Source organism: Cavia porcellus, unplaced genomic scaffold (assembly GCF_034190915.1).
Source record: "Cavia porcellus strain 051 isolate PalLab524CR breed Dunkin Hartley unplaced genomic scaffold, mCavPor4.1 scaffold_38, whole genome shotgun sequence".
Taxonomy (NCBI): Eukaryota; Metazoa; Chordata; class Mammalia; order Rodentia; family Caviidae; genus Cavia; species Cavia porcellus.
Genome location: NW_026947521.1, coordinates 4,611,724 through 4,630,778, shown reverse-complemented (window position 1 = coordinate 4,630,778; position 19,055 = coordinate 4,611,724). Strand labels below are relative to the sequence as shown.

Genomic DNA, 19,055 nt, shown 5'->3' with positions numbered 1-19,055 from the left:
ACTACTTAGGGTACAGGCCTTTGTCTTTTTATCTTTTATCTATCTTTTTTGTCTTTAATGGCACTGGGGATTAGGGTACAGGCCTTTTTAAAAAAATTATTTTTATTAGTATGTTTGCAGTATATGTTTACATTCCTCATGGGGAGATGGTGCCACATGCTTGACACATTTGAATTTCTTTCCCCTCTCCTTTTTCTCCTCCTTCACATTCCATCTCTTTATCTTCCTCCTGAGATACATCTCTCTACTTATTACTTATTTTGCACATTATAAATTTGATTTCTCATATAAGAAAAAACACACACTGTTTAAGCTTGTGTGATTTACTTCACTTAACATTTTGGTTTCAAATGTATCCATTCTCCTACAAAGGACTAAAGTTTATTATGGCAGAGTAGTAGTACTTATGCCATCACTTTATGGCAGTGATGGAATTAGTGGTGACAATGGCACAAATTTGTGAATAAAAATCACCGAATTGTACACTTTCTAAACAAAATGCATGTTCTTAGAACTTCAATTTGTGAAGGTAAATTTCACATACTAGGGCAAAAACGGATTGAATGATGCGCTGGAGCTGAGGAATAGCTTTGATTTTTGGTAAAATGTTGTGTCTACTGCTTTTTGTCAACCTTGCACTGCTCTGAAATCTGGTTATTTTTCTTTCTCCATGTCAAGCATCTCACCCTTCTGTTGTTTGGGCTTCTGCAGCTTCTTCTTCTTCAAGTAAGCATCAGTGAGGTGTTTTGGGATTTTCATGTTGCTGATATCAATTTTAGTGGAGGGGAGTGACAAATTTCTGGCATGTTCTACACAGAGGACCATGATTAAGACACCTAGTTACAAGGGCTGGGGACTTAGCTCAGCGGCATAAGCGCCTGCCTTGCAAGCAGGCAGTCGTGAGTTTGATCCCTGGTACCGATAAAAACGGGGGGAAAAAAAAAAGACACCTAGTCACAAGTAGCAAGGCACTGGTCAGTTGCTTCAGGAAATCCACCCTCTCACTTCTGTGGAGCCAAGTGAGGATTGTCCCAGGAGTGATGATAGCTCACAGTTTTCTTAAGAGTTGACTAAAAGTTTTTTTGCCCTGGCTTAACAGCTTTCCAGGAACACCTTCAGCAGGATAGTATCTAGTCATTCTGCTAAGTTAGTCATTAACTACTCAGTACCACCATTCTTGTCACCACCAACTGGTTTTCTGACAGTAGCAAGAACGTTCTCCTTTTCCTTCTTAACCTTGGATTTAGCAGCTGAGTACTTCCCCTTGTACAAAATCCTTTCTGGGAAACAGCAGATCTGAGTGTCTACCAATTCCCCTAACCAGGTCAGGGTTTCAGCTGCAGTAGGGCTGCCCCTTCTTGGCCTTCCTATTACCTTTTTTAACCGAGGCAGGGGCACCAGCCTTCTTGGCTTTGAGTTTCTTTAGTATCTGGCTTCTCCGCTTTTTTGCCTGCCAACTTGCAAGATGGGCATGAGCTGTACACTATTATTTTCTTCTTCTTTTTTTTAAGACAAGAGTTTTACTACGTAGTTCAGGCTGTCCTTAAATTTACTCTGTAGCCTCCTCTGATATCAAACTTGTGACAAACTTTCTGCGTCAGCCTCCCGAGCGCTGGGATTATAGGCGTGCGCCACCACGTTTGGGTAAGAGTTTTCAATAAACCAGCAAGGGGACTGTGCCCCAGTAACCTGGACCAAGTAATGGGGGGTGTAGAACCCCGACTGCAGCCAGCAACCCGGCAAATATCTGCAGGCTGGCGCGTAACACGGGAGCCCACGCACAATTCTGTAAATCTGCAACGTCCGCTGTGATCACATACTCCGTCTTCTCAAATTTCCTGACGCCCCGCCCCTTACCTACTCTCCTCCTGTTTGTAGGAGTCGCGCCGGAAGTGACGTCGACTTTGCGTAAGACGCGGGGGCGCTTCCGGCGTGGCGGCTGTGCTGTAGGGGTGGGTGTGGAGAATCCCCTCGCGGGGTATTTTCGCTCGGTTGGGCTACTGTGTGTGCCGAGGAGGCCCAGGCTGTACGGCGTGGAGGTGGGACGCGGGCAGGCGGCTGGTGTGGGTGTGCGCGGGAGCGAACTTTTGGCTGAACCAAGCGTGTTTGCGGTTAGGCTGGGGAGTTCAGGCCTTCTAGACCTCGATAGAGGCGGACACGAGCTGGAGTCGAGTTGAGTGTGAAGGGGTTTGAGTTCTCACGGTCGGCTCGAGGCTTGCGAGGAGGGAAGCCGAGGACCCTGGGGTTCTAACTGCCTAGGGTTGGACAGTCTACCTTCTGTTAGTGACTGCTGCGGCTCATCCATTGCTGCGTGCCTCAGTTTCCTTTTGAACAACGAAATGGGTGGTAGGAAAGAACTGGAGTGCCACACCTGTGACTGAGAACCGGAGGACAGAGGTGCATTGAGGTAGGGAAGGAGAGTGGCAGAGAAGTTGGTACCAGCCAGGGAACAGCCTGTGTTGAATCCCCCTCACTCCCATGAAAGCCTGCGATTCTTAACGTTGTGTGTTGCTGATTGTATTTATCGGTAATTGATTTGTTGATTAGTTAAAATATATTGCCCTTGATAGACTCCCCTGTGGCTACAGATGAGGAACTGGAGACTCATAATGGTTTTCTGCTCTTCCCTTGTCACAGACGAGACTAAATTTAGAGCGCTGTTCGTTGTAGGTCTTACTTCCTGCGAAATGTAAATGACTAGTCTTGAGCGGTTTTATAATGCAACTAAGACGGGTCTTTTTTTCTTTTTCTCTTTTTGTTTTTCAATAATGACTTCTCCATAGGATGTACTAGGTAAAGTTCCTAAGTCTGTTTTTTCTGTGTGAAGTAAAAACAGCTGCAGAGATTTTTTGATTACTAAGAATTTGTTGTTTCGGTGGAGTCTCCTTGTAGGGGTAGGACAGTGGAACGAAGAAAGTGGCCAATCTTTTTAACCATAACGCGTGGATGCGTTTTATCGCACGACTCAGTGGGCCCCTGCACACATACGACAATGGAAAATTTTTTCTACATTTGCAGCTTCATCAAAAGAAAAAAAAGTGGTAGCTTTTAATAAAGGCAAATATAAAAAAAGAGGCAGGTATACTATCTACTGTTTGACTTCCTGTGTAATATGCCCAGCGGGACTAGGGACATTTGTCCGCCACAAAAAATATATGAAAGAATATTAATGATAATAGCTCAGAACTACAAATAACCCAACTCTTATCAACAGAATAGAAAATATGTTGACAGATACTTATGTGGTAGACTACAGCACAGACATGGCAGAGAATTAATGTTCAATACATGGAGCAACAGATGAGTTGCACAGACATATAACTGAGTGAGGGAAGCCAAGTATTTTAAGAGAGAACCTTTATGATTCCATTTGTATGTCATAAAAAGAGGCTAAACTGATTTTTCATCATAAATGTCAGAGTAATGGGTATCTTTTGAAGGAAATGGTGGCGCCTTCTGGGGTATTGGAAATTTTCTCTCTTGATTGGGATTCAGATTATATAGGTGAATTAACAGGCAGAAATTCATGGCCCTTCACATGAAATATGTAGGCTTAATATGTTGTAACTTGATAGAAAAGGAGAGAGGTCCCTTAGTGTATTCTTCCATTAGTGTATTCTCCAATCGGTGGCACTTAACTTCTTGTTTTGTGTAAAAATAGAAATTTTCTTTGCCTATTGGATGAGTTTTGAATAAAGCATTAATCTGTTTTACAGAGACATTTCCAATGAAAAGGGGGTAGTTACTCCAAAAAAAAATTTTTTTTGTTAGTCTGCAAGTAAATAGAAAAATCTGCAGTTGTTAACTAGTACCTATAGTTTCAAAGTGTTAAAAATTTGATTTCGGGCTGGGGATTTAGCTCAGCGGCATAAGTGCCTGCCTTGCAAGCGCGCGGTCATGAGTTCGATCCCTGGTACCGATTTAAAAAAAAATTTTTGATTTCAAGCTGGGCATGGTGACACACACCTGTAATCCTAGCACTTGGGAGACTGAGGCAGGAGAATCACCATGAGTTCAAGCCCAGCCTTAACTACATAGTGAGTTCAGGGCCAGCCTGAACTATAGTCTCAAAAAAAAAATGTTTTTGATTCAGTTATTTCCATAGCATAAACTGGAGTGTCCAGCATCAAAGTTTTAAAGGTATATGATTAATGGAGAAATACAAGCTCTTTTACCTGGTTTATTTTTGGTCTTTTTGTTGTTGCTGCCATTTTTTGTTTTTTGAGACAGGATCTTGCTGGCCTTGAAGTCACTATATAGTTCAGCGAGCCTCAAACTAGACATGCGCCATCATGCTCACCTTCTTCAGTTGTTTTGTTACTTATTTTCTTTTTGAGACAGTGTTACACTATGCAGCTCAGGCTAGTCTTGAACTCACTTTGTAGCCCAGGCCATCCTCGAATTTACGGTGATCCTCCTGCCTCAGCCTCCTGAATGCTGGGATTACAGGTGTGAGCCACTACACCCTGCAATCATTTTTGTTTTTACTACAGCTTTTCATTCTTCCTTTAAAATAAGCATTAGCATATGATCCAGTATAAACAATAGGGAAGAAAATTTGTGTTTTTTATAACATTAATTAGGCAAAGGCTATTTAAGAAGGAAAAGTACCCCTAAAGTGTATTTATTTTGTCTCTTTCTGCTATCCTCACTGTGGAAGTTGTATGGGGGGGGGGAGGGAGAATTCACCTGATCTCTTAAATTCTTCAAGATACTTTGTTAACTACTGCAATTCAATGATGTATACATGGGATTTATTTTGCTGTTTTGTCTACATTTGTGTATAGTTGAAATTTTCTGTAATAAACACAAAAATCCTGTGAATGAGCCTGCTGGTACATTATTTATTTTCTGTTGTTTACATAGTTTATTGACACCTGCTACTTGGATCACTAGAGAACTAGTTTGATTGATCAGCGGGCTATTTTGAAACTTTGTGTTTCTGATAGAACTTTGACTGTAGGAGGGTGTATGTGTTTTTAATTGATCCATTGTGTGTGGTTTTTGGTCCTTTCTCCTTTTACACTATTGTAGGTATCTAACAACTTGACATGCTTTTTTATTTCCTTTTTTCATGAAAAACATTGAACACTGTTTCACTTTGTGCTTAACATGTGTGTGTTTATATTCATGTGCTAGTTATTTCCTTCAGTGAGTAGAGGAGTGTTAGATTTCATATCTTAGAATTTTGCTGAGTATGCTTTCAAGATATTTGTGGAACCATTTTTCAGGTAGAGTTAAGGGATTTAGATGTTTTTAAAAACAGTCTCTGATTTAGGAATGTTCATGCTGTGAACTTTCTCAGGTGTACTTTATAAGGCTTACTTTGTCAGATTGCTGGTAAATATGACTTACAAATGTTCTCATGGAGCAGATGTGTTCCTAAGTCAGGGACTTACTCTAGATTTTAAGTGATTAACTTCTGTCACATGTCTAATTCATTCACTCACTTAACATTTATTGAATTCTTCCATCAGAGGCACTTTTTTTTTTTTGGACACAGGGTCTCATTCTGTGGTGCAGGCTGGCCTGGAGTTTGCTTATATTGCTTATATGTGACTGAAATCATGGGAATCCTGCCTCAGCCTCCTATGTACTGGGATTACAGATGTGTACCTCATTGCCTGCTCATTGAAGCATTCTTATTGGTTGAACAGACAAATTTCTTTGCCTTATTCTTATGGGGTGACAAAATAAACAGACATAGTTTACAGGTCTGATTTGTTTTTACAGCCACAGCAGGAGGTGAAGTGTTGAAAAATGATGAATAGCCTTGTTGGATTGGGTAGCCAGGGAATGCCTCTTTGAAGTTGTAACATTTTAACTATCTGTTGTGAAGTTGTGGAGAAAGTCATACAGAAGAAACATAACTCTTGGCCTATGAGATGTTAAATGCCTAGAGTTTGTAGTTTTTATAACATTGAAGAATGAAGTTGTGAACCAAAGGGAGAAGTTAGAGTTTTATTGGAAATGAGAAGTAGCTCCTGGAATTTTTAAAATTTTAGAGAATAAAACCGAACAAAGTAAAACAGAATAAGGCCCATCAAAACAAAGCAATGAAAATGATACAGGGTCTCAAAACAAGATAATAGGAAATCAGCAATGGCTACCATAATGCTTCTTGTTATATTCAAAATAGCTGCCAATTCCATCAGACAAAATCAATCAAAATGAGAGAGTAAGACCTATCAAAACAAAACAATGAAGACAATACAGGACTTAAAGATAATAGGGAACTGACAATGGCTACCATAATGTCTTAAAAGTTAGCTCCTGGAATTTGATAAAGGGATGACCTCTGAGGCCCTTTGTCAGGGGTAATTTATATAGCAGAGTCACAATGGGGGAACAACATGGGTCAAATTACAGTCAACTAGTAGGATCAGAAGTATAGCCACCCTGTATTGATCCAATAGGGCAGTGGTGGTGAACTTGTGGCACATGTTATTGTGTTTTTCTTTTTAGGACAACAGATTAATGTATGAATTGTTTTTTCCAAACTGAAGCCTTAGTGTTTGGGTTTATTTGGAGTATTGCCACTTTGTGATAAATCTGTTCCAGTTTGGGCCCTCATGTATAAAGTCATATAGCAAGGGTACATGGAAAGAACAAAGGCATCTTTGGGAAGGGATGGGTTTGGTGCTCTGGTCACTCACCTGTGCTACTGATGCCTAGTTGGAGTTCCTGGGTCAGGTGATGCTAATTACAGTATAACTTCATTTGCTGTTTATTCCTTTGGGAGACATGGGCTTGGGCATTGTGTCTTCATCTTGAGGCCTGGCCTTCATATGTACCTCCAGCCACAACCAGCCACAGTTCTTTTTTTTTTTTTTAATCTTTTTCCTTTTTATCGGTACCGGGGATCGAACTCACAACTGCCTGCTTGCAAGGCAGGCGCTTATGCCGCTGAGCTAAATCCCCAGCCCCCGACTAAATCCCCAGCCCCCTCCAGCCACAATTCTAATGTCTTTTTTTGTGCTGACTTACAGTACCTCTAACTGTGTATGTCTGTGTGTGGTTATATATTTTTAAATTTTTTTTTTTTTTTTAGACAGGGTTTCACTATGCAGTTCAAGCTGGCCTTGAACTCACTTTGTAGCACAGCTGATCTCAGATTTGCATCCTGTCTCAGCCTCCTGAATACTGGGATTAGAAGTGTGTGCTAACATACCCAGCCTCTCTGACTATATATTAATTTCTCTGTAATTTAACTGCTCACAGTAGAACAAGCTTCATGTGTTTGAGAAAAGGCCGTTGTGTCTGGAGAATGAGAGGGGAGTATCTTGATTTCTGTAACTTTTGTTTGAGACAGGATCTCACTATGAGGTCCAAGCTGGCCTTAAACTCACTGTGTAGACCAGACTCTCCTCAAATTTGTGTCGATCTCCCTGCCTCAGCTTCCCTAATACTGGAATTAGAGGTGTGTGCCACTGTGCTGGCTGGTTTCTATAGCTCTGTAGTGATAAATCTTGGCATATGATGTTTTATACTTTTTTTCATTTTTATAGTTCTGGTTATTTTTAGTATTTTGTGTTTTGTATATATTTTATGAATGTGCCCGTTATCTTGAAAGCTTATTTTATTTTTTCTCATCTGTGATTTCCTATTGAAAGCTTATTTTATTTTTTAAAAAAGTTTAAATTTTATTTGTATGTGTTTGCTGTCCATGTAGTTTACAGTCATCCCTTGAGGAATGGTTACATGTACATACTACAACATTTCTTTTTTAACCCCTTTCCCCTTCCTTTTTCCCTCCCTCTTCCAGTTCTCCTATCCCATTTTTTTCTTGTTGCTATTACTTGTTTTAGCCAGTGTTGTGGTCTATATACATTTCATTTTTCAATTTCTCCAAAAATGTTAGAGATTTTTTTAAATTTATTTTTTATTCTGTGAAAAGGAATAAACACACCTGGGTTAGAAATTCACTGTGGTCTGAAGCATGAATCTGACCTACCAAGGCCCCTATTATGGTAGCAACAAGACAACAAAGACAAATTAAAAAAGAACTCCGGATGGTTGTTTCTCCTAATACTTTGTTATCTTAACCCTTAGGGTCAAATGTCATTAGTTATAGCATTCCTAAGGCTCTTCCAATGGGAGAAAGAAGTGTAAGTTGTTTCTTCCAAATGAAATAGTCATTCTCCAGAGATGCCAACAAATCATAGGAAGTCATTCGTGGAGGCCTCTGCTTGAAACCAACAGCTGGTCTTCTTCAGTCAGGGCCATAATGGTAGGGATTTTTTGAGATGTGCTGGGATTTGATCCCATGATCTCTCATTTACTGTTATATGCACTTCAGCCCCTTGGGTGACATTTTGATTGGTATTTGATCCATTGATCCATTTGGAAGAATTGAGACCATTAAGTGCTTAGCCTGTAAAGATCCATTGCTTTGATCTTTGGTTTTTTTTAAAAAGCAATCTTTGGCAGTTAGAGTTCTTGCAAACTTTTCATTAGATTTAGTCATAAGATTTAATGTTTTAAATACTATCATAAATTTATTTTCGTTTTTTGGTATTTTATAGAATACAGTTGGTTTTTGTACATTATAATCATGTGGCCTGTGATCTTGCTAATTTCTTTTTTTTGTATTTTTTAAAATTTTATTTAAGGAGAAAAAGGAAAAAACAGAAAAAGGGTACAAGTTATACAGAATTTCAGAAAAAATAAACAGTAGGAAATCACTGGTTAATAGATTACATACTGTCTTAGAAATTGTTGTTCATGTTACAAAATTAAAGCATATAAAGTGGACTTTCAATCAGTGAGACTGCAAACAGTTCTGTTCCATGTTCCAACAAAACTCAGTAATATGGTTATCTATCTTATACACTTATACATACATTTATATCCTTTAGAGCATTTTCTTTTCCTCTCTTGTACAGTGACAATTATACATGTTGGGTTTTATTACTCCCACAGTTCTTATTACTTTTTTTTGAAAAGAGTAAAACCAAATGTGACATAGCAGACTCAAATCAAAAGGATGGACATAATACATAAGGTAAAAACAAAATACAAGGTGATCAACAATGGTTTTGCTAATTTCTTTAGAAGCATTTGTGTGTGTGTGTGTGTGTGTGCGCGCGCACGTGCACATTCTTTAGGATTTTCTACAGTCATGTTGCAATGATAGTTTTACTTCTGTTTTAATAATTATGCTTTTCATTTCCTTTTCTTGTTTTTTTGCATTGAGTAGAACGCCTAGTGTGTGTTGAATAGAAGAGGTGGTGACAGCAGACACCCTTGCCTCATCCCCAGTTTCTATTTTCATCATTAAGTATGATGGTAGCTGTAATTGTTTTGTGAATGCTGAACCTTTCTCACCTTTTTAGTATCATGAGTTAGTATTGAAATTTTTAAATTGCCTTCTTGCACTTACTAACATAATCATAGATTTCCTGTTTTTAAATATGTAATAGAGACTTTAAATATTTTGACATAGTTGGAGTTTTGCCTGGAGTTGTAAGAAATAGTACAAAAGGATTGCATATATACTGTGTAGCTTCCCCCACTGACAATGTCTTGTACAAGTAGAGTACAGTATCACCATTAGGATATCAACATTGCTGTTGTCAAGATGGACATTTTCATCATCACCGACAGCCCTTCTTTCACACTATTTTATTTTTTGGTTTTCTGAGACAGGATCTCACTATATAGCTCAGGTTGACCTCAAACTCATGGTGGTCCTCCTGCTTCTGCCTCTGAAGGGCTGAGATTATAGGTGTGTACCACCCGACCCTGCTTCTTTTGTACTTTTTTTTTCCCCCTAAAAACAGGATCTCCTCCCATAGTTCAGGCTGACCTTGAACTCACTGTGCAGGCCAGGCTGGCCTCAAATTTAGAGTAATCTTCCTGTTGAGAGGATTGCCACCATGTGCCAATCATACCACCATGCCATGTGCCACCATGCCTGGCCTCTTTTCTGTTTGAGCCTGTTTTTTTTTTTTTTTTTTTTTTTACCGGTACCAGGGATCAAACTCACGACCACACGCTTGTAAGGCGGGTGCTTATGCCGCTGAGCTAAATCCTCAGCCCCTGTTTTGAACTTTTTAAGAAAACTTGTGTTTTTATGGAAGGTAAAATTTTTTCTTTGCTTTTTGTAATATCTAATTAATGGATGAACAGTAAGACAAGTACTACACTCAATTATTCTATTCAGAAATTTCTTTAATGAAATTTGAAAGATTTTATGTTGGGGTGGTTAACACATTACTTTGCAGTTTTAGTGTGGAAATTATATTATTGCTTTTAAAAATGTAGGTGTTCTCACAAAGAATTAAACAGTAAATAGCAAGACCATATTTAAAAAAAAAAGACTCCATAATCCTGTTGTTATATAACCAACTGCAGAAATACGGTCAGATTTAGCCATGAATACAAAGAAATGTAATAAATACTTGAAATAGAACTATACTTATGAAATATTTTACCAAAACTGAATGGTAGGGGCCAAGGATTTAGTGCAGTGGTACTGTGTGTGCCTGGCAAGTGTGAGGTCCTGAGTTTGGTTCTTGGCTCCTACCCTCCCAAATAAAGAACAAAAACTGAATGGTAGCTAGGTATGGTGATGCATGCCTGTGATCCCTGCACTTGAGAGACTGAAGGAGGACTGCTTCAAGTCTGAGCAATTCTACTGCCTCTGCCTTCCAAGTGCTGGGATTACAAGCATGTGCCAGCCTTCTTCACTTTAAATGTAATGCTTGCTTACCTCAAGATTTCCTTCACTGCTGAAACCATGGATCTCGTGTCCATTTCCATAACTGTCATTTCAAGAATGTTACATAAATGTAATATATAGAATATAATCTCTGGAGATAATTTTTTCCCTTTTCCCTCTCCTAGTATGGATATACCAGTTTGTAAATGTGTTCTTTTTAAAGGTCATGTGAGTTGTTTTCCAGTTTGTGGCTAATATGAGTAAGCATGATACAAAATTTGACCCCAGGTTTTTGTGTTCCTTTCTTTGAATTAAACGATCAGGAGCACAGTCTGGTCATATATTAGATACATGTTTAGATTTTTAAATAAACTGCTGATTTGTTTTCCAGATTGCCTGTACCATTTAATTCCCTTCCTAGCAATTTATGAGTAATTCAGCTTTTTCTTTTTTGGTCTTTTTTTTTGCAGTACCGGGGATTGAATTTACTAAGCGCTTATGCCGCTAAGTCCTCAGCCCATTTTTTGGGTCTTTTTTGAACTTAACTTTGTGGCCCAGAGTGGCTTTGAACTTGCAGCAGTCCTGCTGCCTGAGGCTCCTGAATGCTGGGATTACAGGCAGTTTTCTCATATTTTTGTAGGCCCTTGATGCTGTCAATATTTTTATTTATTTTTTATTGTTTTCCCAGATCATTCACCCAGAGCACAAGACATCTGCCTTCAATTGTCGGAACAATAACTATTTTTTATTTTAGCCATTTTGAAAAGTATAAGATGTGGTTTTAATAATTGCAGTTCCTTAACAGTGAATGATGCTGAAATTTTAGAATATGTTTACTTGTTATCTGTATATCTTTTTTGGTGAAATGATTTTCCATGTATTCTGCCCATTTTCTGATAGGATTGCTTGTTTTTTTTTCACTACTTTTTGAAAGTTCTATGTCTATTGTAGATACTATTTTTGCCAGGTTTGTATCTTGCATACATTTTCTACAAGTCTTTCTATTCTTTTAACACACTTTGGGAGAATAGAAATTTTTAATTTTCATTAAGTACAATTGGTCCTTTTTTCTTTTTGTAAATTGGTGTCAGGTTAAACCCTCTTAACTCTGAGAGCCTGGCCTGAAATCCGAAGATTTCACATTTTTTCCCAGTGGTTTTAGAATTTGATATTTTATATTGCTGGTATTGTTCAGACAATTGAATGCAGATATCTTCTGCTCTGGGTAAATGGTTTGGGGATGACAATGTGCAGTGTACCATTGTTGTCCCCTCATTGACGTGTTCTGAAATTTTGTTTTCTTTTTTCCTTTGAAATAAAATGGACTTTAAAAAATTAAAAAAATAAATTTCAGTCTCTATTTGTTCATTATTAATCATGTCATCTGCAAATAGAGAGTTTTGTTTTCTCTTTTTCAATTAGTATATTTATTATAAATAGCCTCATTATAAGAACACCTATTGATGTGTTGAATAGAAATGATGAGAGTGGACATGTTTGGTCTGTTTCTGAACTTATAGAGAAAGCATTCAGTCTTTTACCATTAAGGATAATATTAACTGTAGGTTATATTTATATACTGTTCATCAAATTGAGGAAATTCACCTTTATTGTCATTTTCCTGAGATTTGGGGTGTGTGTATGTGTTTGTTTTTTGAGGCACGATCTCACTGTGTAGTTTAGGTTGGTCTTGAACTCACAATCTAGCCCAGGCTGGCCTTGAACTTGTGGCAATCCTCCTGTCTTAGCCTCGCTATGCTGAGATTACAGGTGCCATCACGCCTGGCCTATGTGTGTGTTTGTGTGTGTGTAGTACTGAGGACCACACCAGCGGCACTTTACCACTACCCAAGTCGCTTTATTTTTTAATTTTCAAACAGAATCAGGCTACATTGCCCAGGTGTAGCTTGGGCTTGGATTTGAGAGCCTTTTGCCTCAGCTCCCAAGGGGCTAGGATTACAGGCACGTGTCTGACAGAGTTTTTTGTGTGTTTTTGTTACTAGGGAGGGAACTCAGGTCCTTGTGCTTCCCAGATAGGTGCTACATGGCTGAGCTACATCCTATGGCCAAGCTTTTTATATTCTAAGTGGGTATTAAGTATTGTCAGAGGCTTGTCAGTTGCTAGGATCATTTTCAGCACTTGGGATAGAACCCAAGTGCTTTATCACTGAGCTGTACCTCCTGCCCTTTTTATTTTTAATTCTGAGACAAGGACTTGTTAAACTATCCAGGCTGACCTTAAATTTTCAATCCTTCTGAATTGCTGGGATTATAGGTGTGCACCACTGTGCCAAACTCTAGTTTCAAATCTGTTAACAGAGAATACACTCTGTGATTTTGGTTCCTTAAAATTTATTCACGCTTGTTTAAGGGCCCCCATATATGTTGTTAAATATTTTTTTGTTATTAAATATTCTATTGTTATTAAATATTCTACATGAACTATAAAAGGGTGTATTCTGAAGTTGTTAGGTGTCATGTTTTACAATGTCTTCAATTGACGTCTTTTTTTGGTTCATAATTTATCGTTATGTTATTTATTGACCACACATTCTCTTTGATAGCATTGAGTTACATCCCCGGTCCTTTCTGTTTTTTAATTTGAGATAGGATCTTACTAAATCACCTTGGCTGGTATTGAATTTGAAATCCTCCTGCTTTAGCCTTCCCAGTAACCACTATTCCCAGTTGGTCAGTGTCACCTTTAATTAGTGTCAAAGCATGACAAAATCTTTGTTGTTAAGTAATATTGCTTATTGATATGCATATTGATGAGCAAGTTTTTTTAAATGCTTTATTACCTCAGTTAAGGATGTGATAGAATATGTATTATTAAGCAACACCTGGTACAGTATTTGACATAATGTTTTCTGAATTTAATTGTAGATACCTGTTCTTCAGGGTGCACTGTGTGGTTCCCGCTTGTCACAGTGGTCTCACATCTGAAACATGGCTACAGATTGGCTGGGCAGTATCGTGTCCATTAACTGTGGAGACAGCTTGGGTGTCTACCAAGGAAGAGTGTCAGCGGTAGACCAGGTCAGCCAGACTATTTCCCTCACCCGGCCTTTCCACAATGGAGTGAAGTGTCTTGTGCCCGAAGTCACCTTCAGGTGAGAGTTAGTTTTTTTTTTTTTTTGTACCGGGGATCGAATTTACCACCTCTCAATTGCCAGGCAGGCACTTATGCTACTGAGCTAAATCCCCAGCCCCTAGGTGAGGGTTCTTACTCCTCTAAATCAAACCTGATGGTCAGTGGTGCTTCAAGAGGTCTGATTTTCTTGGTTGAAGCTGCTTTTGAGTATAGTCTTGTCACGTGTGAGAGTTTTCAGAATTTAGTCTTAAATCAGAGCAATAGAGACCTCGTATTGTGATTAGCTTTCAGCTGAGAACTCAGGGTTTGTAAAACTTGTTTTCATTTTGCTGGAAATTGAACTCAGGGTGCTTTACCACTGAGCTATACCCCCAACAGTTTTAGAAATTTTTAAAATTGGATCTTGCTAACTTGGCAGTGTTGGCCTTGAACTTATGAAGCATCTTCTTTAGCTTCCCCAGTAGCAGGCCTGTGCCACCATGCTCTACTGTAAACCTGCTCTTACCTCCAGATCAAGTATATACTTTTACATGCTTTAACATAAGCATTCATCTATAGTTTTCATTTTATTGTTCAGTTCTGTTTTATTTGTGAAAGTTCTTATTAGTTTTTTTTTATCTGTATAAATGTGTCTGTCTTTGTAGATGTGTACATAATAAAATTTATTCCTATAAATACACTATAGCCAGTAACTAAAATCCTTAGTTTCAAGAGTCTTTTGTTTGTTTTTTCTGTGTGCCCAAGAGTCTTTTTCTTAGTATCTGCCAATTGATTTCAAGTTCACTTTTTTTCCTTGCAGTACTGAGGTTAGAGCTCAGGGGCTTTCTATTACTGAGCTGTATCCTTTCCCCTTTTTAATTTTTCAGACAGTATCTCACTGAGTTGCCCATGTTGGGCTTGAATCTGTGACCTGCTTACTTGTGTAACTATTACAGCTATGTGGCAGTGCATTCAGCAGATAGCCCCCCTTCCTAACATGCAAACAGAAAGGCTGTTAGGCAGGAGCTGCTTTGATTGTTAGAAGCATTGCCCTCCATGTGCACACCCACTGTAACTTTTTCATGGGCATACTCATTCCTGACCTACTCTGCAGCCTCTGGATGTATTCCTGTGTCCATGGATGTTTTAAATGCTGTCCTTGTCTACCTCCTTGGATACCTCTTCAATCCTTTGTTTCTTCAGTCTTCCTATTGCCTTTCTGCACTCTAACCTTCCCAGGCTTCCCTTGTGAAAAACCCCTCCCTCATCTTGCTTTCGCATTAGGTAGGCCTCTGTCATTTCTCTTAGCTTTGTGGCCACAGTTCCTGTCAGCAAAACAAGTCTGCCTTCAGCTCTTTTGTGGCTTCATTCTCTAGTCTCTTTTACCTTTTTTCTAATGTTATCATCTTTCTGAATTAGTTCAGTTTCGTGTGTACCTTCTTGTACATTAGTGTGACCTACATTTTTATCTTCAGTTTAATCATTGTCTGAGTTCTATGTGCTTTTATGTCTCCTGGTAATTTCCAGTTGGATTTTTTTTTTTTTTTTGTCTTTTTCCTTTTTATTGGTACCGGGGATCGAACTCACGACTGCCTGCTTGCAAGGCAGGCGCTTATGCTGCTGAGCTAAATCCCCAGCCCCTTCCAGTTGGATATTCTACAGGATATCTTAAATTCAGAGTTTTCAGATTTCTTCTTCCAGAGGTCTACCCATTATTGGTGACTTTACCCAAGTTTGGAATTTAGGAATCATAAAAATTGTTTCTTTAATTAATTTCAGTTAATTGCGATGTCATGTGGCTCATCCTCCCTCCTCCCTTTGCATTGTCATTTGCCTGATCTGTCTCCTCTTTCCTGGTCTCCTGAATGGTGGCCTCTGCTTCTAATTTCTCCACATTTCCTAGTACCACAAGAAAAATCCATCATGCCCAGAATCTACCCCACGGTTACCTCTGAACTCTCAGCTCCTGATGGCCTTTTACAAGCTTCCTTCCCTTCATAGCACAGTAGCATTTCCTCAAATGTTGAGCATGTCCTCAAATGTTCATGTTTTCTCAATCTCAGAGCCTCTGCTTATAGTTACTCTTCTCTCTACCATCATCCACTTGGCCAGCTGTTGTCCCCCTGCCCCCCACCTTAGACTTCGCTTACATGTTGAGTCTATCTAATTAGGTTAGGAATTTTACTTTTAGGCTCTCTAGGACCTTTGCTCATATCTGTTGTAGCATTTAATATCTGGTTGATTATGTGCTTGTCTTTTCTGCTAGCCAGACTGAGTTTCTTGTGAACACATACTGATTTTTATCTCTGTGTATTCTGTTCTTAGCTCAAGGTTTTTTCCCCAAAGTATGTACTCTCTTTATGCATGTTGATTGAGCCAGGTAAGTGAATGACTGGAAAAATAAAGCCATTAGAGATTCTGGAAATGTAAGGTGATAATGTAGCCTTGTTATTAACAGTAGTCTTTTTTTAAAAATCGGTACCGGGATCGAACTCACGACAGTGCGCTTCCAAGACAGGTGCTTATGCCACTGAGCTAAATCCCCAGCCCCAACAATTTTAAGATCAGTGCTGTGTGAGTCGAAGGCTTGATTAAACTCTTTTTTTTTTTTTTATTTAAAGAAAGAAAAAACAAAAAGGGTAGAAATAATACATAATTTCAAAAAGAAATAAACAGTGAGAAGTAACTAGTTGATAATTACATATTGTCCTCTTACAAATAGTTGTTCAAGTTACAAAAGTGAAGCATACAAAAAGGACATTCAAACAGCGAGACTGCTAACAGTTCTGTACAACGATCCAGCAAAAATTTAGTAATATGGTTATCAGTCCTATACACTTAAACATATATGCAGTTATCCATATCTTCATGTATGTTAAAATTAAACAAAACAAAGCAGACTAAAAAAAGAATAATAGTATTGCTGAATATCACACCATGACATTATGGGGTCAGCAGTGGGTACTATAGTGTCTCTTTTTCCTCAAAGTAGTTGTTCATTTCATCATGTGTTATATGATCAGTTCTCTTAAACTGTTTATAGGTTTACGCATGCATGAGTCTACATGTATAGAAAGTTTCTGTCCTTTCTATGTTTGAGGGAGAAACAAAACAAAACAAGACAAAACAAAACATATTCCTACAAAAACATGAAACGAAAGAGTCATATAAAATCACAGTACAAGGTGTTCTACAATGGTTACTATGTTGTCTCTTGTTATCTTCAATAGAATTGTCTATATCATCAGGCATAGTATAATTGAATATAGCAGTATATAACTATTAATAAAAACAAAACATTGTACATAGTGTAAAACTTCAAAAACAGGTAATAATCAAACGAGAATGGGTATCCTAGTGAATCTTGTCATTTTTAGTGTAGTTGCCTATACTCTCAGACTTGATACTGTCAATCGTAACAGTTTTGAATAAAATCTGTCGATACCAAACAGCAATCTAACAAACCAGATTCAACTAAGATCAGTCATTGTAAAACAGTGTAAGTTATATAGGGCTTCAGATTAAGTTATTAGGAAATTAAGGATGATTACTGAACTATATCCTGCTATTTTTGGGATAGCTGTCTAAGCTCTCTCTTTAAGTGCTCTACCACCATTCATGGTTTTTGCCTCTTATAACTCACTGAAATGCAGTTCTGCAAAGGGGTAAATGTTTGCTGTTAACCCTAGTTTCATCTTTTTCGTAATTGCAATTTTAAGTCTTGGACTCTTTATGTATTTCAGGGCAGGTGATATCACAGAACTAAAAATACTGGAGATCCCAGGTCCTGGAGACAGCCACCATTTTGGAGACCCTCATCAGACAGAATTAGGTCCCTCTGCTGTTGGGTACCAAGTGGGTATCAATCAGAATGGCACAGGCAAGTTGATCAAGAAGCCGACGTCTTCCAGCAGTGCCCCTCAGAACATCCCTAAGAGGACAGATGTGAAGAGCCAGGATGTTGCCGTTTCTCCCCATCAGCAGCAGTGCTCCAAGAGCTATGTCGACAGGCACATGGAGCCCTTGAGTCAGTCCAAAAGCTTCCGTCGTCGGCATAACTCCTGTAAGTAGTCAGAGTGCTGTTTCAGGGCTGTGAGCTCTCACCCACTGCTGCCCTTCAAACACAACCTTTATTACCCTAATAAAAAGAATGCTGGCAGAGTTTCATAGATTTTCTCATTTCAGGGCTAGCCCCTCAAGACGTCAAGGGAAAGGAAGTGAGCTGTTAGAGATACACTCAAGCTTCCTGTCCACACCCATCACTTTCCTTCCTTCAGAAAAGTCTGATCTGTGCGGAATTCATTGAAACTAACTGATGTTTTTAAAATATGATTGAACCTGCACATATGCTGTTCCAGGTCTTGCACATGCTAGGCAAGTGCCCTGCTACTGAGCTGTGCTCCAATCCTTTCATCTTGTTTTTGAGACAGGGCCTCACTTACATAGTCTAGGCTAGCCTTGATCTCACTGTGTAGCCAAGGTTGATCTCAAACTAGCAGTGATCCTTTTGCCTCAGCCTCTGAGTGCTAAGTTTTGTTGTATTTTAAATTTGGACACAGGGGTACACTAAATTGGCCTAGGCTGGCCCCAAATTTTTAATTCTCTTTTCTCAGCCTCCTGAGGGCGGGAATGATAGGCATGTACCACTGCTTTATTCAGTGAATTCTTGAGTAACTGTTTCTTTTTGCTGTTTGGCTCTGAGGAGGAGATTGTGGTCTTTTTCTGACAGATTGACTTTTTTTTGAGACAGGGTCTTGCTGTGTAGTTCAGGCTGGCCTTAAACTTACTATGTAGTTTAGGCTGTCCTCAACTCTTGATCCTTCTGCCTCAGCATCCTGAATGTTGGGATTTAGGCATGCACCATCATGCCCAGCTGGCATTTATTGTAAGTTTTCTGTGTTACTGTTCCTACTGGGCACATCAAGGAGAGCATATACCAGTGTATATTGCTTCTCACTTTTGTTTGATAATAAGGGACTATTGAATGTCATGTGCCAATTTTGAATCATAGTTAATTCACTGGATTGTGTTACACTTTGTAACAAATTCACTAATTTTTAAAAAGTAAATAGTGCAGAAACTCAGTTGGTTATTTAAGATAAAACAATTTGATTGTTTCTTGAACAGCAGCAGAGCCCTTATCCCAGGTCTGAATTTTCAGAAAATGTCCTATTAGAAGTTACAGAGACTGCCGGGTGTGGTGACTCACGCCTGTAATCGCAGTACTCGGAAGGCTGAGGCAGGAGGATTGTTGCAAGTTCAAGACCAGCCTGGGCTACAATTGAGCTCAAGGCCAGCCTGAACTGTCTCAAAATGACA

The 19,055-nt window shown here is 38.8% G+C and overlaps 1 protein-coding gene and 3 pseudogenes across 4 annotated transcripts in view; 1 reads left to right on the top strand and 3 right to left on the bottom strand.

Annotated features, from left to right (window-relative positions):
* Window positions 1-508: 508 nt before the first annotated feature.
* Window positions 509-826, bottom strand: LOC100715380 (large ribosomal subunit protein eL6-like; annotated as a pseudogene).
* Window positions 757-2,305, bottom strand: LOC134470311 (large ribosomal subunit protein eL6-like; annotated as a pseudogene).
* Window positions 1,909-19,055, top strand: part of Edc3 (enhancer of mRNA decapping 3) — a 67,076-nt gene continuing 49,929 nt past the window's right edge. The window contains exons 1-3 of one of the 4 annotated variants that reach the window (XM_003463582.5): window positions 1,909-2,039; window positions 13,550-13,776; window positions 17,480-17,799. In XM_003463582.5, coding sequence (XP_003463630.1) covers window positions 13,613-13,776; window positions 17,480-17,799 — 484 coding nt within the window. In that variant the 5' untranslated portion in view covers window positions 1,909-2,039; window positions 13,550-13,612. The other 3 variants (XM_013145623.3, XM_013145621.3, XM_023562299.2) reach the window with 3 other exon arrangements.
* LOC111755155 (small nucleolar RNA SNORA2/SNORA34 family) lies at window positions 8,112-8,226 on the bottom strand (annotated as a pseudogene).